Source organism: Gopherus evgoodei, chromosome 2, assembly GCF_007399415.2.
Source record: "Gopherus evgoodei ecotype Sinaloan lineage chromosome 2, rGopEvg1_v1.p, whole genome shotgun sequence".
NCBI lineage: Eukaryota > Metazoa > Chordata > Testudines > Testudinidae > Gopherus > Gopherus evgoodei.
In genome coordinates this window covers 27,956,868-27,979,698 of record NC_044323.1, presented here as the reverse complement: position 1 = coordinate 27,979,698, position 22,831 = coordinate 27,956,868, and the positions used below count along the sequence as shown (strand labels likewise).

At 39.7% G+C, this 22,831-nt stretch overlaps 1 protein-coding gene across 10 annotated transcripts in view; it reads right to left on the bottom strand.

Annotated features, from left to right (window-relative positions):
• Positions 1 to 22,831, bottom strand: part of PARD3 (par-3 family cell polarity regulator) — a 648,004-nt gene that overhangs the window by 17,376 nt on the left and 607,797 nt on the right. For all 10 annotated transcript variants that reach the window (XM_030550179.1, XM_030550184.1, XM_030550177.1 and 7 more), the window contains one exon: positions 1,164 to 1,284. In XM_030550179.1, the coding sequence (XP_030406039.1) occupies positions 1,164 to 1,284 (121 nt within the window). The remainder of the gene's footprint in view (positions 1 to 1,163; positions 1,285 to 22,831) is intronic.

The window sequence follows — 22,831 nt, the reverse complement described above, 5'->3', positions numbered from 1 at the left end:
GTTCACAGTTGCAGGAAATTATGGGAGGGGACAGTCAGACAATTATTTAATGACAGTAGATGTTCCGATTCAAAAAGTTAAAGTTTTATAACCATTAAAACACAAACTATCAACAGGAAATGTCAAAATATACAAAGTAAACAGCCTTAGAAATCAAACTCTAACAAGTTCTCAAGCAACACGTTTCTTACTTTGCCGATCTGTAAATTTCTATCATCGTCAATGAAATTTTTTATCAATTTGTGTGTGTATGGTGAAATTACTATTTACTAACATTTACCAATAAAATTCTAATCCTTCCAAGCCTAACAACAAGAATACCATACAATGTACAAGACTTTTAGAATTGTGATGTATTCTATTGGCTTCAAGATACAGTTGTTCTTTCCTGGAATAGGATGGCAGCAAGCTCATTTTCTTTATTGTGACATTTTTAACAAAAAATAAACTAGATAAAATATTTGCCACAGACATTTAAGGAATCCTAATTTAAGAACCATATCTGATTAAAAAACAAATTGACTGATTCAGTTATGGTAAACAAGGAAAGCACGTAGATTTACATAATTGTATCCCCTTGCTACATCAGCATGAACAGGATTTAAAAGATCAATCGGCATATGTACCTCTTCTTTTTAGGGGGAAAATGCATGTAATTTTTTTCTTAAGGAAAAAATTAATCTCAACCTGTGATAATGCCTCACAAGGACCTCAATATTTTAGGCATTAATTTGATATGTACACAGTCTTTCTGTCCAGTCCAGCTTGTATTTCATGAATATATCCATATTGCAATGGAATCTCTCTAGTTTGAGGAGTGAAAAGTTACCTTTTTTATAGAAAATGTCCTGACAACTCCCCCTCCTTTAGGTACCAACTATAAATTAGTTCACAGTGATGAGAGACAGAGCTATGTTTTGTCACAGAGCAAATGACACCATTTACACAATGGACAGATGGCTGAGCATGATATAAAATGAAATTAGCAACAATGGACCACAGATGGAGATAAGAGAAAGGTCAGGAGTTAAAAGGTCAGAGGAGCTTGGATCTACATTGCTTTGTTGCATGCAGGATTAAGGACCACAGCTGAAATGGCGGTACTTAATGTACACTTGGGGTGAGGGGGCATTGTCCAGTATATGGAGCATCTAGACACTCACCCATGGTTGTTCAAAACTATAGGTACGTCTGCGGTCTTCCACATCTTCATCTTGCTTTGCTTGCTGAAATTCTTGCCTCAGACGCTGTATCCGGTCATGATTGCTAGGAGTTGATCTGATGCTAAAAGAAGGAGGAGGTAAAGGATGAACAAACTTTAGAACCATAACTGTGAAATATGGTTAGTAGGAAAATGGCAGCTTCTTGTGAAGTGACAGTACTTTAGAAGTAATGAAAGAATTTTAAAACAAGTTGCAGGCATTAAATAAAATGTTGTTCAGTTTGCTCTTATTATCAATACTGTTTGCAGCTTTAAAAGAAATTTCAAACAGAATGAGAATAATGAGGCTATTTTAAAATGCAATTTCTAAACTCATCAAAGCAAATTGGCACTTCTACAGTTAATATTACCATAGGGATTATAAAGTACAAAGAATATAGTCATTAGCATCAGACAAACTTTTAGATTAAAAATTAGGAATATATTGAAAAACTGCCATAATGACCGCTAATATTTAATAAACTCACTCATCGTTTAATCTATGGTACTGATGTCAGATCTTTAGTTCCATCAAATTAATTTATGATGTTTGGAAATCCTGTCTATACACAATTTGATTATTTTCTTCCAATTAATAAGAACCTGTCATCCCTTAGTTCTGTTTCTAACAAGTCTTTTAAACTGATATTTTGATATCATTAAAAGGCTAATGGAAATGTAAAATTAAATCTAGTTCACAGTACAATATTCAAGAACACAACAGGGCCATAGGCTCACAAGAACACATTCAGGTTACAGGCTTGTTGACATCCTGTGACATTCCAGTATTCTGTAGAAGATTGAATAACATTATAGGGTTTTGTTTTTTTTATGTACAGTCATACTCAGACTTGAACTATTTAAAACCATAAATTTTCCATAATGGCAGTAACAGGTAATCCCCTCTCCATAGTACATTTTAAACTTGATTTATGTGAAAGCATCATGAAATATGCACAGGAACGGCTAGTTGCATAAGGCAGATAGAAAAGTGGATATTCATTAATCTCATTGCCATTTTTCCAGCTTCTCCAATCTGCCCCTCTGTCCCCCTAACTTCTGGCATACTTCAGAGTTTTTGATATGGGAATTGTAGGATGCCTGACAGACAAATCTTTTATATTAAAGGCTAACCAGAAGGAATTCTTTCTCCATTTTAATCTCTTATTCTGGGGCTCTTAAACCCTGCATCTATTGTCTTCTGTTAAAAGTGCTGATGAAAAAATGTTCAGGTATTATTACATTGTTTCAAATGAGAAAGCTAAAGAGAAACAGCGGAGAATAATTCCATCAATTTGTAGATTTAGACATTGTACATAGAAAAAGCATAATGCACCCAAATCCCAGATCATCCCCTCCCTCAGGAAAAAAATCAGAGGGGGAAGAAATTCTGAAGTCTCACTATGGAGTTTCCCCTACTCTATCCCCTCTGGTGGGAGGGACTTTAAGACTATAGCTTTCTCAGGTCATGTCACCCCCTAATCCTGTTGGAGATGTACAGCTCTTATCCAGGTTAATCCGTAGTGACACCATGCACTTTGACTTTTGTAACTGGCACAGTTCAATATAAGTACAAAATTTTGGGGGAGTATAGTTTACTGTTTTTCAGAACTAGAGATTGTTACTATAACAAACAAGCAATATAGTAGTAGATTATGTATAAAATGTAATGCATAATACATGCAGACTTGCTTAATTTTTAGGCTTTAAGAGGTAAGAATATTTTTTTGTTTGCAATACCATTTAGTTGTGGTAAAAAGAGATTAGCAAATAGCTAAGTTAGGCCACTTGATGTACTTAAAATGATCAATGAATATTAAGGGGCTCATCAGTCAGGGGATGTGGTTCATTTCAAACTCAGAAGAGATAACAGGGTAAGAGAGCCACTGAATGAGCTGAAAGGATTAGCCTGTTGGAGGCACAGCAGGAAAGAGGGCATGACAATAAAGAGCTGCCTCTGTTTAATGGTAAGAAAAAGTACTGCAGTAAGGCAGCTTGTGCTAAAATGTTGAGACAATAAACCAAAATAGAGTCCACAGGTTAAATGGAACGGATGCTTTCTATTGACCACAAAATGGGTGAAGGGGTTATTGTAGAAAACATATTGTAAAAGACTTTTGCTCATTCTATGGATGTTGTTAAAAATAGTTCCATCAACAGTTGAATATTACACAAAATAATCAATAAAGATATTGTAAGGTATAATGGGTAAACCTCCTCCAGAACTGTATGTAAACCAGGTTGGTTGTCTTTTCACTGGAATGAGATGGAGCAATGGAGGAGGACCCCAGGATTTATGAAGAACTTCTCCAAAAACTCTAAAAAGGATGAATTTATTCATAATCGCAAAAAGAAAATGTCAAGCTGACTTAAAGGAAACATTCATGTTACTAATGGGTTTGACACAGATAGACAAGAAAAACCTTCCATATTTTTTTTCTATTTTACCCCCTAACTGAAAAAGTGAGGGACAAAATCTAAAATTAGAAAATGGAGAGCGGTGGGGAATGGAGCTATAGGTCTATTTCACAGAAAAATATTCATTAAAGAACAAAATCACTTCAGTTTCCCAGCACAATTGCTACCCAAAATTCCTTGTGCTCAAAGAGTCACAAAGATATACAATAAGTGAGATCAAGTGATCGTATATTATTTAAAAAAAAAACTTTAAAAATATTAAGAGAGAAGGTGGTAAATTGGAAGGATGTTAGGATAAAATAGGGAGGTGGCCTTAAGAAACCTTCAAGGGAGGACAGATTAGTTGGGGGAGGGAGAGGGTGAAGAGGATTACATGTTGCCTCTTTTATTTTATTAACTTTTCATTCTCAGCCCTGCACTATGCTCCTTTCTTGAATCACTCCAGTGATCTCTTTGCTCATCATATCAGGTTTAAACTTCTCATTCTTGTCTTCAAGGCCCTGCATAACTCTACCCTGGCCTGCCACCTGAGCTCTTGTTTCTTTCCACCTTTCTCCTCATTCTTAATTCCACCATCAGCTCCTTTGTTTCCTTCACCCACTCCCATCTTGGCATGCTTCTATGCATAACATGACCAGTAGGCCATTAGAACACCCCATCCTCAACAAAAGCCTTCTTGAAAATTCAGTCATTTCTTCCACAAGCAAGTGAAAAAACAAGAAGGAAATTAGATAAATGAAACGAAAACATAAAACCACACACGCAAAACAACTGTTCTAAGATTACTTCTCTCCTGCATCTCTCAGTGTGTGTTGTATTATGGCTGCCTTTTAGACCTCAAGCTCGTTGGGGCAAGGACTGTCTTTATGTTAGTCTTGCAGAGCACTTAATGAATAATAAATAACCTAGCAAGTTCTCAGTCTATGACAACGCCAGTTTTGACTTGGTAAGTATGTCACTTGGATGAGGACATTAGCCACACAAAGTACACTAGGAGAGAGGCTTTGTTCCAGGCTGCTTAAAACTCTCCTCTGCTGGAGGGGGCCTGTACAGAACCAGTACTTGTTGAGGATGGGTAACAGCCAGACTTATTTATAAGCACTATATTACATTTCTGTTTGTGTTTTACATTCACATGAACCCAAAATTTAAAAGTCAACTCAATCCAAACTTTCCAGAATTATCTATGGGGAGGAAGGAGTTTAACTTGAAACTTAGCCTTGGTTTATCTGAAATTTAGCATACATGAAGCTGGACTGAGTGTCAGCTTTGTATAGGAAACCATCTGTTGCCTAGTTTGTGCTTTTGTTGCAAACCTTTCACTCGGCTGCAATTTATTTCAAGGGAGGGCGCCCACAACTTCGCAGAAGACAATCAGCACCTCCCAGGATCAGGTACTTGTGGAAACCCAGTTTCTGTGAAGACAAATTACATTTCCTCTTGCTCCAATTACTAACAGTTCTTGAACAAAATCAAGAGCAAAGTTTTCAGGGCCAAGCTCAGCCCTGATGTAAGCCAGCACAATTCCATTTGCTGCAATGGAGTTGGGCCTATTTACACCAGCTCTGCATATGGCCCTTAGTTATCTTCTGACTACAGATGGTACATTTAACAGTTGGCTATTTCAGGAATGCTACTTAAAATAGTTACCTGCATGGGCTAAAAAAAGCAACTGTAAGCAAAGCTCATAGACCAGACCTGTCACATATTTTCAGTAACAGGCAGCCACAGCAATGACCATAACAGTCTCACATCATTAAGCAATGTCTCACCATGATGTCATGAATTGATGTACAGAGTTGTAATCCTTTCAAAACAGACAGATTGTCAGAGTGATAAAGTGGATACAAACAAGCTTCTGAACAGGGATGACTAAAGCTTTGGGAAAATTCATTGGCCTGAAAAAGGGTCCTAACACCACCACCACCGCTGGGCAGTAACAACCCGGCTAGAATAACCTCAAGTTTAGCAAATGAACAATGTTTCCTACACCTTGAAATTTTTTAACATGGATTGGAGCTGCCTGGTATTCCAGGATCTAGGTAGCTGCTTAGATCTCTCAATTGCAGTTATAAAACACAAATGTAATAACTGGGTTCTCAATTATGGCAAGCCAGTGAGCAAGCATTGCCTAGTTGTTGTACTAATTACATTTCCTTAAGTTTAGACAGAATACTCACATCATTTAAACTTTCTTATGTTACTTTAAAAATCAAGAGTTGGATATCCCTCTATCCACAGGTAGAAGCAAGTAGAAAATGTGTTCTCAGGAATTTTAAAAGGTTGACTCATTGGTTATTAATGGTGTTATCACTCTTGGGGCAATGCATTAGCCTGCAGAATATGCGCTTGCCAAAGTTCAGAACTAGCGGAGTGTGTATTAAATTGGACCTGTCTTCATTGCTAGAGCAGGATAAAATAGAGCAACAGTGATAGGGTAGTGTTAATCCACTATAAAAGCTTCCGCTAAATTTAATGGAATTAGAATACCTTTTCCCCCGCTGTGCTCATTCAAAGCAGATAAGCTTGTCTCAAATCACTCAAATAGGTGACTAAACAGCAACTGTCACGTTGTTGCAAAAAAGATGTCGACATGTGGTAAAACGGCATGAAAAATATCCCTGGATTTAAAACTTAAGGTTAATGCTATACTAGACCATGCAGTCCACTACTCTACAAGTTCTACGTGAGTTTATAAACAGCTAGTGACATGGATGGATGTATCCAGACCCAATATGGTTGATACTTGGTGGTAAGCTAGATAGTTAACAGTCCTTCAGTCTTCCATCAATCTAGCTGGAACTCCCTATGCATGCCCGTGTTACCAGTTTGGTCAGCCCTTCTTCTATCTAGCTGTCTGTGCTGCAGGCATCCAGAATGCATAGTCCCACATGCTACTGGTGGCATTTTGTGTGCGTGTTCTCCACACTCTCACTTTCAGAGGCATTATGAAATATAGGCCCAGATTTTCCCAGAGTGCACTTACATGGCTAGGCAGCATAGTTCTGAATGTGCAAATGGGGCTAACATAGGGTTGCACTGTATAAAGGAGTAACTGTGTGGTCACAGCTCAACAGTGTGTGTTATAATAGGGGCAGATGAGTATGTCACAAACTGATTTAAATACCAACAGTTGTAAAGGTACTATGGAAGGGAACTTAGAAAGGTGGGTCTTTTATGGCTCCTGTTTTCCTCAGGTTCCAAAGAATTTATGAGAAATGGGGCAAAGGGGAAGGTATCTAAAGAAGAAAATGTATCAATTACTTAAATGCAAATAAAAATAGCTTCTCTGCACAAGCTTCATTAAGTTTTATCAGCCAGTATCTTGGGGTTTTACACTCAAACCACAGGTCATAAATTCACAGTAAATCCCCCATATGTTCAGCAAACACCTGACTTTAATTTCTCTTGTAGCTGTAGAGACTGAATGGGTTGCTTAAATTAATTATGTATGCAAAGGTAGTTTCTAACAGGGACAGATTCTTGCATGTTGAAGGGTATACCTCCCAACTAAATCTTCTTTTACAGACCTCTTTCAAGCTTAGCTTATTTCTATCATATAGAGAATTACAAAAGCCCCTTTCTGCCATTTCATCTTTGCAAAGTGAATACAGAGAATATCTCTTCTAATGTTTGTATTTTTTAAAATGTAGCTAAAGTCAGGGATCAGCTTAATATGACAAGAAAGATCTTTTCACCTTTTACCCCGGTCATATTACACACACACACACCGTCCCCTCCCCCCCCAAAACAAGGCTATAGAAACTAGGATCTATGTCAGTGTGTATGTGTGAAATCAGCTACTTAGGAAGTTTGATGGCTTTTCCAGTTTACTTTCAGTTTTAAGCATCATCCCTAATATGAAAAGTATTATGAGAAAGTTATGCAAATCCCAAAAGACACTCAACTTCCTTCAGCTCATAAAATTCATTTCCAGATTTTGACACAGTGATTTGTTGTCCTTTTCACACCAATTTCAATGTAGTAAATCATCACAAATTAAAAATACACAGCTCTATTCTCTTTGTTAAAATGTTGGTCTCCAAAGCTGTTAATACGGCACTTGCTTTCGTTGTGATAACTCCAGTCCTCTGGATATTTTATGGCTGCTAGGGAGGTCACTTCACTACAGCAGACTCTTCAAACTCTCAAGACTAGATTTCACTTCCAAACCCTACGTGGTCATTTTGTAGCAGGGCCATCATTTTACAACCAGTGAAATCTGAGGAATGCACCCAAGACCCCTTTTATTGTGACCATCTTTCTTCCTTATTAGCCTGTCAGAGCTCACATGTGGGAGACAGAAATTCTGTTTTGCATTTCAGGGGAACTCTTTGACTAAAAAGAAGAGTAAATATTTTAGAAGCCTGCAATAAACATGTGAACTCAGATATTAAGCTACTGGGCTATTTCAAAGTCCAATCTTTACTTTAGAGCTGTGAGGTTGTACAGAAACAATCCAAGCCTATTTCAAACCACAAACAACTGTAAAATCTGGTGCAGTCATGGCCATAATTTTGTTTAAAATGCAAGACTAAAAAGAACACTTCTTTATTTTTAATTTTTAACATACTATTATAATTTATTATTTTTAAAAAATTAATAGAAAAGAGAATGTAAATCATTTGACTCGGGGAAGACCTTTTCGAGATATTAAGGAGGAGATAGATGAACCCATAATAAGAATCAACAAATCCCTCGATGGTGTAAAATACAGGTGATCAGTGGCTGAGGCATAGGAGAGATTAGTCTTCTTGACCACAGATGAAGCATAAAAAATATGTTAGAGAAGGGGTGAGAGGCAGTCTGCGAACTTCAAAATATTTTCCTACACCAATGTTGAAATCAATATATTTTTGATGATGGATCAAATCCTGCAAAGTCTTATCCAGGTAACTTGAACATAAGATTAATCCCCATAGATTGTTGTGTGGAAGGCCTTGTCTCCTCTAGTAGGGTTTTGCTGTTTTAGTTATACCGGTTTATTTAACTGATGAAACAACTGCTAGCCGGACATAGTAATTCCAATATAATTATGCTTATACCGCTAGAGTTGATGCTGGTTGACCCACTAGTCTAACTGTGTCCACAGTAGGTCTTATACTGGCATAGCTACGTAGGTAAAAAATCATTCCATCAACTGACATAGCAATAGTAGTACAACTGTTAATGTAGACCAGGCCTAAGGCTTTGCAGGATGGAGGCCTAAATACTTACAAATAAATTGTTTTCACAGAGCAAATGATTCTGCTTATACAACTGATTTTAAGGTCATCAGCAAATTTCAACAGAAAATTTTAGTGCATACTTTACATACTTATTTACATATCTGAACTGCACCCTTTAGTTCTCTTTCAACGTCAACAAGCTTATTTTCTTTAAAAGGTCATGAGGGATTGTATGTCATGCTTAGCGAACTGCTAGACATTATGTCAGAGAATGGAAAAGCCTTTTTAGATTGATTGTTTTTTCTCTTAACCACTGAAATGATCCATAAAAAAATTCTATATCTTGGTGTTGTGTGTATGAAAAACAAATAGCATTTTCTCTAGACTGTAATGCACATTTGCTTTCAGCAAAAATGAAATCTTTGTTTAAAAAAAGAAAAGTAATAAAACCACAATGTCAAGGACCATATCACTGGCTGGAAGATGAAGCTAGACAAATTCATACTGGAAATAAGGCATACATTTTTAACAGTGAGAGTAATTGACCATTGGAACGATTTGCCAAATGTTATTATGGATTCTCCATCACTGGCAATTTTAAAAATCAGGATTGGATGTTTTTCTAAAAGATATGCTCTAGGAATTATTTTCAGGAAGTCCTATGACCTGTGTTATACAGGAGGTCAGACTAGATGATCGTAGTGGTCCCTTTTTACCTTGGAATCTATTAATTAGTAAAGTAATATAGCAATACAAATTTAATTGAAAGACCTGAACAGTTTAAGTGATGATACAACATTGCACAGTGTTCACATGGTCATATTAGAGATGGTCCCCCGCCTCCTTACCACTCTATAATCAAATTCCAGTACAATTATTTTAATTAACTGTGGGATATTTACATATAAATCCCAAACTAATATTTTCATTGTTTTTACCTTCTCTCTCTCTCTCACTAATGACAGATTAATTTCCATATACCAAATGGGAAACACTCCATTTAAAAAAACTGACATGGGCCCAAGCATTTCAGAGGCCAATCCAAACTTCAGGAGCACTCAGATTCAGTTGCCATTATGGGTATTGATCCCACTCCCACTAAAATCCGGGGTAGTGTTGGCATAAACTTCAGAGGGTGCAATATCAGAAGGGAGCCCGAGTTAAGATTCATGGTCATACCTACATTTTCTAAAGTCTGGGGACATTTGCTATCAAGATTTTAGTTGGGACCATCTTGAAAACTCTCAATAGCTATCTCATGAAACCAGCAGTACTCCATTTAAATCAACCAGGAAAAAAAATGGAAATCAAACGTAAGTCTGATTACTGTACTTGAATTCGTGCCTAAATGCACTTTCTATAGATGTTGCTTTCTTATGAAATTAGCCTCCTAGTTTTATACACTGATTAGAAAATAATTAATTAAGATTAAAACGTATAAATATTTGCATATGAAGACTTCTTAAAAATCTTTAAAAAGTTGGTTTATCAAAACATCTTTATTTCTGCATAAAATCACATTGGGCCTGTAACATATTTCCTAAAATACTTTTTGTGACTGATATGGTAATTTTCTGCAATATCTTAAGGAGAATGTACTGTTTTAAGTTTATGTATCATTGTGGGCCTAGAACTGTATGGAATTCCATGGGGAAGGGTAACCCCAGCTTCTCCAGGAATCAAGAACAGTGGGGGATGATTAGGCAAATTCACTCAAGTTGCAACACCTCCAGAGAATTAACATCAGAGACTTGCATATATGACAGGGGTGGCCAACCTGTGGCTCTGGAGCCACATGCAGCTCTTCAGAAGTTAATATGTGGCTCCATGTATAGGTACCAACTCTGGGGCTGGAGCTATAGGCGTCAACTTTCCAATGTGCCGGGGAGTGCTCACTGCTCAACCCCTGGCTCTGCCCCCACTCCACCCCTTCCCGCCCTCTCCCCTGAGCCTGCAGTGCCCTCGCTCCTCCCCCATGCCACGAAAGAGCTGATTGGGAGGTGCGGGGAGGAAGGGAGGGGGAGGCACTGATTGACGGGGCTACAGGTGGGTGGAGGCTCTGGGAGTAGGATGGGGGAACTGATGGGAGGCTGCTGATATATTACTGTGGCTCTTTGGAAATGTACATTGGTAAATTCTGGCTCCTTCTCAGGCTCAGGTTGGCCATCCCTCATACATGAGTTCAAACTGGATTCTCCAGAGGCCAAAAGACAAAGAGAGGAGTTCTGGATAAATAGTAGGGCTAGCAAGCGATTAAAAATTAATTGCAATTAATCATGCAATTAAAAAAAATAATTGCAATTACGATTAATCACACTTTAATAATAGAATACCATTTATTGAAATATTTTTTGATTTTTCTACATTTTCCAATATATTGATTTCAATTACAATACAGAACACAAAGAGTACAGGGCTCATTTTATATTTATTTCTGATCACAAATATTTGTGCTGCAAAAAAAAATAGTATTTTTCAATTCACCTCATATAAGTACTGTAATACAACATCTTTATCATGAAAGTTGAACTTACAAATGTAGAATTATGTACAAAAAATGACTGCATTCAAAAATAAAACAATGTAAAACTTTAGAGCCTACAAGTCCATTCAGTCCTACTTCTTGTTCAGCCTGTCACTCAGATAAACAAGTTTGTATACATTTGTGGGACATAATGCTGCCCACTTCTGGTTTACAATGTCACCTGAAAGCGAGAACAGGCATTCACATCGCATTGCTGTAGCCAATGTTGAAAGATATTTACGTGCCAGATGCATTGAAGATTCATATGTCCCTTCATGCTTCAACCATCATTCCAGAGGACATGTCTCCATGCTGATGACGGGTTCTGCTCAATAACGATCCAAAGTAGTACAGACTGACGCATGTTCAGTTTCATCATCTGAGTCAGCAGCAGAAGGTTGATTTTCTTTTTTGGTGGTTCAGGTTCTGTAGTCTCCGCATTGCAGTGTTGCTCTTTTAAGACTTCTGAAAGCATGCTGCACACCTTGTCCCCCTCAGATTTTGGAAGGCACTTCAGATTCTTAAACCTTGGATTGAGTGCTGCACCTATCTTTAGAAATCTCAGACTGGTAGCTTCTTTGCTTTGTCAAATCTGCAGTGAAAATGTTCTTAACACGAACAACATGTGCTGGGTCATCATCCAAGACTGCTACAACATGAAATATATGGCAGAATGTGGGTAAAACACAGTAGGAGACGTACTGTTCTCTCCCAAGGAGCTCAGTCAAAATTTAATCAAAGCATTTTTTGTAAAGGAGTGTCATCAGCATGGAAGCATGTACTCTGGAATGGTGGCCAAAACATGAAGGGACATATGAATGTTTAGCATATCTGGCATGTAAATACCTTGCAGTGCTGACTACAAAAGTGCCATGTGAACACCTGTTCTCACTTTCAGGTGACATTGTAAATAAGAAGCAGGCAGCATTTTTTCCTGTAAAGGTAAAAAATCTTGTTTGTCTTAGCAATAGGCTGAACAAGAAGTAGGACTGAGTGGACTTGTAGGCTCTAAAGCAGGCGTGGGCAAACGTTTTGGCCTGAGGGCCACATCTGGGAATAGAAATTGTATGGCAGACCATGAATGCTCACAAAATTGGGGCTGGGGTGTGGGAGGGGGTTAGGGGTCTGGTTGGAGGTGCAGGCTCCGGGGTGGGGCTAGAAATGAGAAGTTCGAAGCGTGGGAGGGGGCTCTGGGCTGGGACAGGGGAATGGGGTGGACGGGGATGAGGGCTCCAGGGATGAGGAGTTTGGGGTGTAGGAGAATGTTCTGGGCTGGGACTGAGGGGTTCAGAGGGCAGGAGGGGGATAAGGGCTGGGGCAGGGAGTTGGGGTGTGGGATGGTGTCCAGGCTCCAGTTGGGGGTGTGGGATCCAGGGTGGGGCAGGGAATGAGGGGTTTGGGGGTGCAGGAGGTTGCTCCAGGCTGAGATTGCAGGGTTCGGAGTGTAGTTATGTAACAAAGAAAAATCTACATTTGTAAGTTGCACTTTCATGCTAAAGAGATTGCATTAAGGTACTTGTATGAGGTGAATTGAAAAATACTATTTCTTTTATCATTTTTACAGTGCAAATATTTGTAATAAAGATAATATAAAGTGAGCACTGTGCACATTGTATTCTGTGTTATAACTGAATTCGATATATTTGAAAATGTAGAAAAACATCTAGAAATATTTAATAAATTTAAATTGGTATTCTATTGTTTAACAGTGCGATTAAAACTGTGATTAACTGCGATTAATTTTTTTTAGTTAATAGCATGTGTTAACTGCGATTAATCGACAGCTCTAATGAATAGCCTGAGTTTAAACTGACTCAGGGCCTTCTTTCTGATCCAGCAAACAGATAAGATTTCCAGTCCAACGAGGGTCCCAACTCATAGACTTTGGCCTACTGAGCTCCCTACAACGGATGAGTGACCTCTGGTAAGCTATTAGCAGGCATATAGAAATGTTATTGTTTTTATTATTTTCTCTGTTATGCTTTCATCTTAAGAATATATGTGCATGCTTAGAAAGAGCTGTGTGGTAACTTACAACTGTGAGTAATACACTGGTCATAGCTTCTAGAGAGAGAGTAAGGCACAGAGCCTGCATTTTAGGCACTTTGTCTTGCTGGGGATATCACAATGTAGGCAGGGAACTGTGCAGCTTTAAAGAAGCCTCTCTCAGGATGGAGTGAAATGTTCCCAAGGGAGTTGACAGTTGAGAGTTTGGAGGCTAGAGGGGTACCCTTGAGGAACCATAAAGAGGGAATACAGGCATAAATGCCAACTCCATGGGTGCTCCTAAAGGAACCTAAAGGAAACTAATGCTGGATCTAAGACACGCTATTGGTTTCTTTTTTGACCTGAAACATATCCACAGACTGAGTTTTGTATTTAAAAAAAATGCAGGACTGGAGCACTCATGGGAAAAAAATTAGTGGGTGCTCTGCATCCACCAGCAGCCAAGCTCCCCTCTCCCTCACCCCACCTCTTCCTCTCCCCCTGAGTGCGCCACATCCCTGCTCCTCCGCCTATTTCCCAGCACTTCCCACCTGGCCATTGCCAAACAGCTGTTTGGCAGCATGAGCATGCTCTGGGAGGGGGGGCGGCAGAAAAAAAAATTAGAGATACACCTATCTCCTAGAACTGGAAGGGACCTTGAAAGGTCATCCAGTCCAGCCCCCTGCCTTCACTAGCAGGACCAAGTACTGATTTTTGCCCCAGATCCTTAAGTGGCCCCTTCAAGGATTGAACTCACAACCCTGGGTTTAGCAGGCCAATGCTCAAACCACTGAGCTATCCCTCCTCCAGGAAGCGGGAATGTGGTACACTCAGGGGAGGAGGTGGGGGTGGGTATTTGGGGAAGGGGGTGGAATAGGGGCAGGGAGGGGGCAGAGACTTTGGGGAAGGGGTTGCAATGGTGGTAAGGAAGGGGTGGAGTGGAGGCGGGGCTGGGAAAGAGAGGGTGGTCAACCACCCACAGGAAAGTGGGGAATTCGACGCCTGTGCATAAAGGTGCAGTTTCCCTGAAACGGTGACATTTTTCCTTTACTTTTTTTAAAATCCTTTATTATAACCACTTTTGCCTCATATAATTTACAACTACAAATTGTCATAAATGTTACATTCAAAAGGGTTACCTTCAACAGAATTAATTTGTCTAGTTTCTTTTTGAGCTGAAAAGCATGTTTTGCCAGTTAAGATGATTGCAAATTATTTCTGTGTTTGGATACCTTAAATGTTACTTTTCTTCTTAAATTCCTATTTGGCATGTATAGTGAAGGACACAGTCCTGAAGGAGAACTGGTCATTTTGCCATGTTTAAGAAAACTGGATTAGAAACTGTTATAAGTCTACTTTATTTTTGTGTTATGTTACTTTTCTTTATGTTTCTAACAAGAAACGGACTTCAGATACTTCAATGTACACATATTCCTCTCATCATAGCAGACCGCAGCAGGACAGATTTATTCAGGACAACCTGAGTTACTAAGGCATGAGGTAAAGCTGGCACCAAGATGTCTAGCCTGGAGGAAGTTATGGAAAAGCGAAAGGGTTTTCCTTTTTCAACAGGAAACAAAGCCTGAGGTTTTGTAATGGTGCTGGGTGATGGTAGCTACCTGAAAAGAGTGGCAGCATTGTCTAACATTTGAGCAATACAGCAGGAGGCAGATTTGTCCCTACCACTGACTCTTGGCCAAGTCACTGATACTCTCTGTGCTTCAGTCTACTCATCTGCAAAAGAAGTAATGCCCACCTTTATAAGGTGCTTTGCGATTCACAGTAAGTGCTATATAAAAAGTACTAATTTATTTTAATTATTAAATCGTAAGTGATTCTTTTACAGAATACAATGCCATATAGCAGATGATTCTCACTTACAGAAAAACCATATCATATAGTACAACTACATCTACTACATGAGAAGCTTAGCAACTCAACTGTTCTGTGATTAAAACCTCTTTAGCTTTGTTCATTTGTTTTTCAACTTTAATGGTATTTCAACAAATGCTATTAAATTGCAGGATTTTTGCTATGAACAGAAATTAAAAATATATAATAAATAATACCACTTAGTGTGTCATATGCCCTTAACATGATGTTCACATTATAATCTTATAGGCTTGCTTGCACTAACATCATTTCATTTTGCCTTTCTTATAGTCTTCATCAACTTGTGTTGAGAATGTTTCATTCTGACATCATAATAGTATCTCCATGGATTCAGGATGATGTGCTTTGACATGTTAAAAAAAATCACATCATTGTCACCATAATATTGTCTCTATTGGATCTGCATGATATTATTTTATTCTGATATCCTTTGTAAGGAGGATTTTCAGCCCATTAAAATGGGTGGTAAAATAGGACAGTTACTAAAAGTTAAGAAAATGTTCTGCTTAGTTGTTGTTGGGTTTTGTTGCTGCTGCTGTTGAAACTTGCATATTCAAACTACAGTAAGAAATTGGCTCTGTATGGGGCTGATCTTCAACTGGGATAAAGTGTCATAGCTCTGTCAATGTGTCTATGACAATTCACTCCATATGACGATGTGCTCCTAAGAGAAGGTAAAATGTCTTTTGTTCTCGAGTTTGGTAAAAATGTGTCTGGATTTATTCTCTCATTTCAGAAATTCACTCAGGAGCTCCAACAGCAAAAATATCCTTGCAAATCAGTTGTTGTTTTCAGAATGTCTAACCTGCATGCTTCATGCTTCTATGTGTACTAACCAGAAAGTCTCTTCTGAATAGCATTAAAGAGATGAGTTTTTGTTTCCATGTATGCTGAACAGAAATTATTTTCTGAATATTTAAAAAATGTATAACTATTGATGATTCATCATCTTCCCTAAAATGGAAACTATTAGACATGTTATTCTGAATGAAAAATAGTATCCACAGTACAAGGGCAGTTCTATAAAAAGCAATACTTGGCCAGATCCTCAGCTGGTGTAAATCAGGGTATATCCACTACAGAAGCCAGTGTTAAGGTATAAATTGTGAGCTTATGTTCTCCTGTGATAAACACAAAATTAAAGAGATTGATTCTGGAATGGGTGCACTACAGCTAACAGCTTTGTCTGGACTATTATAAATTACATATCATACAATGTTTAACCATTTAGAGCCGTATCACTCAACAACTTATTTTAATTATTTTCTAGTTCTTGAATTTTCTTCTAGAAAATCAAACAGCAGCTTTTCAGAACCCAGTGCATTTAATGTAGTAAAAAGTATATTTACTCTGTACTACAGTCCACATCTTATTTATAAATGCTCACTGATAATCTCTAATTTTTAACATTACTGCATAAAACTCTTCTTGTGCTTAAATCTGATCAAACAGATGATAGAATTTTCTCCCTTTTCCCCATCTTCCTGAAGTTGTCATATTTAGTAGAAATTTCCCGTTTTATCTTATTTTAGAGAGTCTAGAAAGGTTTGAGACAACTGTCTGATCCCATTTCATGAATAAAGATCAATGTTACTTAATATACTAGCCTTGGGGAAAGGATAGTCTACACATTTGATCCACCCAATAAAGTTGTTTCTATGAAAAGAAAAAAACACAAAAATATCATATTTTTGCTACCAACAATATTCATATGTTTAAGAGACATTTACTACCTCTCTTGTTCTGGAATTATGAAGTGTTCTCAAGAGCTTTGTGGCTGACAGTAACACAGATGAGAAGAACTTGGAATTATTCAAACAGTTCTTGAAAGTATTTTATAATTCCTAAAAGACAGCTAAGGCAGTTTTTATAGATATATTATAAAGCTACCTGTGGAAGGAAAAAAAGAATGTACACCACAAGAGGCAGTGTAGTTATTAAATAAATAACAGAGGACCAGATTGTACCCCGACATGCCAATACATATATACAGGAGCCAGTATACTCTTATGGAGTTTCCTCTGGTTTCTTCTGTCAAGAAGGGTCTGCCCCTAATGGAAATGTGCAGACTATTAACCCAACAGATCTCAGGGATCTGAAACATAAATTACTTTGGCCTGGTCTACACTGTGTGTTTAAACCAAATTTAGCAGCGTTAAACCGATTTAACCCTGCACCCGTCCACACGAGGCCCTTTATATCAATATAAAGGGCTCTTTAAACCGATTTCTGTACTCCTCTCTGACGAGAGGAGTAGCGCTGAAATCGGTATTGCCATGTCGGATTATGGGTAGTGTGGCCGCAAATCGACGGTATTAGCCTCTGGGCGGTATCCCACAGTGCACCATTGTGACTGCTCTGGAAAGCGATCTGAACTCAGATGCACTGGCCAGGTAGACAGGAAAAATCCCGCGAACTTCTGAATTTCATTTCCTGTTTGGCCAGTGTGGAGCTCTGATCAGCACGGGTGGCGATGCAGTCCCAAATCCAAAAAGAGCTCCAGCATGGACTGTATGGGAGATACTGGATCTGATCGCTGTATAGGGAGACAAATTTGCTCTATCAGAGCTCCGTTACAGAAGACGAAATGACAAAGTGTTTGAAAAAATCTCCAGGCTAGGATAGACAGAGTCCACAGCACAGTGCTGTGTGACAAGCGTAACGGAAAGCCAAAGAATCAAATGGACACTCATGCAGGGAGGGAGGGGGTACTGAGGACTCCAGCTATCCCACAGTCCCCGCAGTCTCCAAAAAGCATTTACATTCTTGGCTGAGCTCTCAATGCCTGAAGGGTCAAAAACATTTTCCTGGGTATTTCAGAGTATATGTCGTCAATTTACACCCTTCCCCCTGCCGAAAGAAAAGGAAAAAAAAACATTTCTCGCCTTTTTTCGATGTTACGCTATGTCTACTGCATGCTGCTGGTAGACGGGGTGCTGCAGCGCTGAAAACCAGCATCCCCTTCCCGGCGGCAGACGGTACAATATGACTGCTATCCATCGTCATCATCAGCCCGTGAGTGCTCCTGCCCGGCCTCGGTGAGGTCGGCTGGGGGCAGCTGGGTAAAAATGGGAACGACTCTGGGTCATTCCCGGCAGATGGTACAGAACGGCTGGTAACCATCTTCATCATAGCAACTGGAGGCTGAGCTCCATCAGCCACCCCCTTTAATGTCGAAAGAAAAGATTCTGTACTGCCTGGACTATCATAGCAGCGGGAGGCTAGGCTCCTCTCCCCCGACACCCTTTAATGTCCTGTCTGGACTATCATAGCAGCCGGAGGCTTCCTCCCCCTCATTTTCTCTCACTAAAAAGTCAGTGTTTCTTATTCCTGCATTCTTTCTTACTTCATCATACAAATGGGGGGACACTGCCATGGGAGCCCAGGAGGGTTGGGGGAGGAGGGAAGCAACGGGTGGGGTTGTTGCAGGGGCACCCCCTAGAATGGCATGCAGCTCATCATTTCTGTGGGATCTCTGGGGCTCTGACACAGAGCGGCTGTGCTCTCTGGTTCTCTAGTACACTTGCCCCATATTCTAGGCAGGACTGACCCTATTTTAAGACAAAATATAAAGAAGGGAATGACCCGGGGAGTCATTCCCATTTTTGTCCATGCGCCCCCGGCCGACCTCAGCAAGGCCAGCCAGGAGCACCCATGACAGCAGCGGACGGTACAGAATGACTGATAACCGTCATCTCATCACCAATTTACAATGGCATGGCAGATGGTGCAATAGGGATGGTCACCGTCTCTGCTACTTTGCAAAAGCAAATGAATGCTGCTGTGTAGCACTGCAGTACCGCGTCTGTCAGCAGCATCCAGTGCACATATGGTGACAGTGACAAAAGGCAAAATGGGCTCCATGGTTGCCAGGCTATGGCATCTGCCAGGACAATCCAGGGGAAAAGGGCGCAAAATGATTGTTTGCTGTTGCTTTCACGGAGGAAGGATTGAGTGACCACATTTATCCAGAATCACCCACGACACTGTTTTTGCATTGAGATCTCAACCCAGAATTCCAATGGGCGGGAGAGACTGCGGGAACTATGGGATAGCTACGGGATAGCTACCCACAGTGTAACGTTCTGGAAATCGCCACTAGCCTCAGTACATGGACGCACACCGCCGAATTAATGTGCTTAGTGTGGCCGCGTGCACTTGACTTTATACAATCTGTTTTACAAAACCAGTTTATGTAAAATCGGAATAATCTCATAGTGTAGATATACCTTTGTCTTGATGCACAAGGCCAAGATGAGGGATTTCATCCTAGAGCCTGTAGTTATTGTAAGGCCATGTTGTGGAACTGGCTCCATTTCATGAAAAATTGTGCGCTTGATCTGACTGGCACTGAGTGACCCCCCCCCCTTTGAATTTTTCCATTAGGACTGGTTCGCTTCTCAGGGAAAAAGCCAGAGATTATGGTCAATTAACCCAGAAACACTGGGGATCCATAAACTACCCTCTACCTCTCTTTTTACTATCCAGCCCCTTCAGATTCCCTGGTCCCCTGGAGAACCTGGCCTTTGCAGGACCTCTGTTCCCAGGGACTCCACTGTCTGAAGTTACCCGTAGGTGGTACCATGGTATGGAAGGAGAGACTTCATGAGTCTATATAGTCTTGGACTGAACAGCTCTTACTCTGCTTTCCAAGGTGGGCTTTGGAGTGAGAAACTCCAGAAGCCCAGCTGGCTCCCCAGGCATCAGCCCTTCTGAATCCACAGGGCTGGAATCCTACAGAGACTAACTGGAGGTGCTCCCACAGTTTGGGGAGAAAAGAACAGAACGTGTGACAGCAGGAGACCATCCCACTTCCGTAGGCACTGGGGATTCTGCACATGGATGCAAAGGGAAGGAGAACGAGGGCCTTAATTTTTAAGATAATGAATAGTAAAATTCTCATTTTAAACAATAACCACAAATAAAAGTAACCTTGATCCACACTCCTTATATAGTATCCCCTTCACAATTCCAAGTCATCAGCAGTCTATCCAACTAAGCACAAAGACATGTCTATTTAACTGATTACAAATACAGAACTATATTCTCCCCTTGACGCATACTGGTAGTTCCCTTTCCTTGTTGTTATGAGTTGAAGGTGTGTACTGAGAGAACAATACAACTCACTAGGCTATCCTATTTATTTTAAAGAAATCAAATGGCATGTATTATATTACAACTATGGCTCGAATACTAATGCCAAATTCAGGCGACTTTTTTCCCAGCTCTATCATCCCTAGTAAATTACTTGCACTTGATGTACAGTACATATAAAATAAGCAGAAAACAAAACTTGGGCCAGCTTAATTTAAATCCTCATAATGGCAGGTCAAATTTATGTGACCTCTTTGGTGAATTGGTTCTTTTATCAGTACCCAGTTTAATTTAAAATCAGAGGCTTCTACCAAGAATGAATTAAATATTAATCAAAGTCCAAAGCAATCTCAGCTTCTGTTCCATTAACCTAAATGTGACTCCATACAGAACTACCAATGCAATAATATATATATTTTTATATATATATTTAAAAGAAGGCTTTTAGTCTTTTCCTTTATGGTGCAACTCATAGCAAATGCAGACCTGCTATTTGCAGTATGTGTTTTAAAGGTCATAATTTCTTTCCCTGTTCCAATTAAAGCTGCTCTTAATCACAATTAAGCTTTCAAGAAACAATTAACAGAAGTCAAAACTTTTCTTCCTTGATACATTTAACGGATGTACAGTGTGCAATGTGTCCCCTCTATTACTATTAGTGGCATTGAACTAATTATATGATGTTAAGGGTTCACCTACTTGAGTGTAAATTTTGGTTTGAGTTGACACTAAAAAGAAACATCAATTCATTAGAAGATAAAACTTGTTCTGCAGTAATGGAACAGCTGTGTATATAAATTTATTGCAGCCTAATGTTCTCACACATAAAGCAATTAGAGCCTTCTGACAAACAGACTTGCTAAGTGTAAAGGGTAGAATATAGCAGTATGCAACTCCAGCAGCAGCATATGTCAGATTGATTGTGTTTATTCTGTACTATAATATCCTCTTCTCAAAATCAAAATTACAATATTATATATGTTCTTATTTATACATAAACACACACACATACACACGTGAAATTTCCCTTCTGCAGTTTAGAAATCTTTACGCATTGAATCTTTGTACTCTTAGAGACTTCTGTTTTAAAAGTGTTTTTCCACGATTAAAATGAAATGCTGAACTTTAGTTTCCCTAGCCACCATGTATATAGGTATCAGTTGAACACAATGCTTTACTGACATGTTCACAATTATTTTCTTTTTGATTATCCAATCTGGCCCTGGTCCCAAATACATCAGATAATTGGGCTGCTAACTGAATATGTTTTAATTTTTTCACAAAATGTAAAGACTAAAGATTCTCTGTAAAAATGCAACTTCTGCATTTATCCATGGCAAATGGATTTCTAGGATCCCTGGTCATCAGACCATTTAAAAAAAAACTAAGGAGGTAATGATACATGTTTTGGTTTTTGTGGTACATACCCACCCACCCACCCACTGTGGTCGTGATAAACCCCTTTATTTCTGTAATCACAAACTACAAACTCATAAAATGAACTGAATTAATTTTGCACCTTTTCCCCTCACCACCTACTCTGTCAAAATGAGTACCCTTCAAACAGCTGCCATTTTTAACAAAATAGGCCTTGCATTAGATGTTTTTTCTTTCCGCTCTCTTCACGAAAAAATTACACTTATCCTAGGTTAAGGGTTGATACATTCTAGTTGTTAATTAAGGAGCATTTTAAATGCCTGATGCCTCTTGAACCATGCAGGTTAGAAAGAGACAGTGTATCCCACTGGAGAGCTGGGAACCTGGGCTAACGTACAAAGCATTTCTTCTAGCCCTAGGAGCTGGTGAGATATTAGACCTTGAAATGAAAACACATTGGCAACTGAGGCTATTTTGTTTTCCAGTTGGAAGGCTAAATAATTAGTATCAATAAAAACAAATGTAAGATTCTAAAGCTGGGTGCCTCATCCCATAGGTCACAACCCAAAACTGGGTTGCCAGAATACGTCAAAGGATCGCAGGAATGGCTCCCCACTCTAGGCGTTGCAACCTGGTGCACAGGGTCGCAGTGCAGCTCGTTTGGCCTAGCTGCCCTGTGTCACGTTGATTGGGGAAGGGTGGGGCAGCTAGGCCAAATTTGAGTGGCATTGTGGCCCCATGCACCAGATCACACCACCCCCCACACAAATGTGTCCCAGCCAGCCCTGCATTGGGGGGCCAGGTGAAATCTGAGTGGCACTGCAGCCCCGGAGACAGCAACACTTGGAGTGGGAGCTGAGCCCAGCTCACCCTACGGGACAGGAATGGGGAGGGAGCATTTGGTGGCTGTTTGCGCTGAACACAAGGGCCCTCTGGGATATGGGGTTGGGAGTGTAGGAATTTTGGGGGTCCTGGCTGCTCCCTCTAATCTACTTCTTCTCACGGGTTGGGGAAGAGCAGCCTCCTGCTATGGTTCACTAATAACACGTGCTCCAGTAAGTATTGGCCCCCCCAATGTACCTCCCACCCTACAGCAGGGCAGCACCTCATCTTCCATATCCCCTGTTCTCCCTTCAGAATAACTCCCACATATCCCTCCCCCCCCCACCA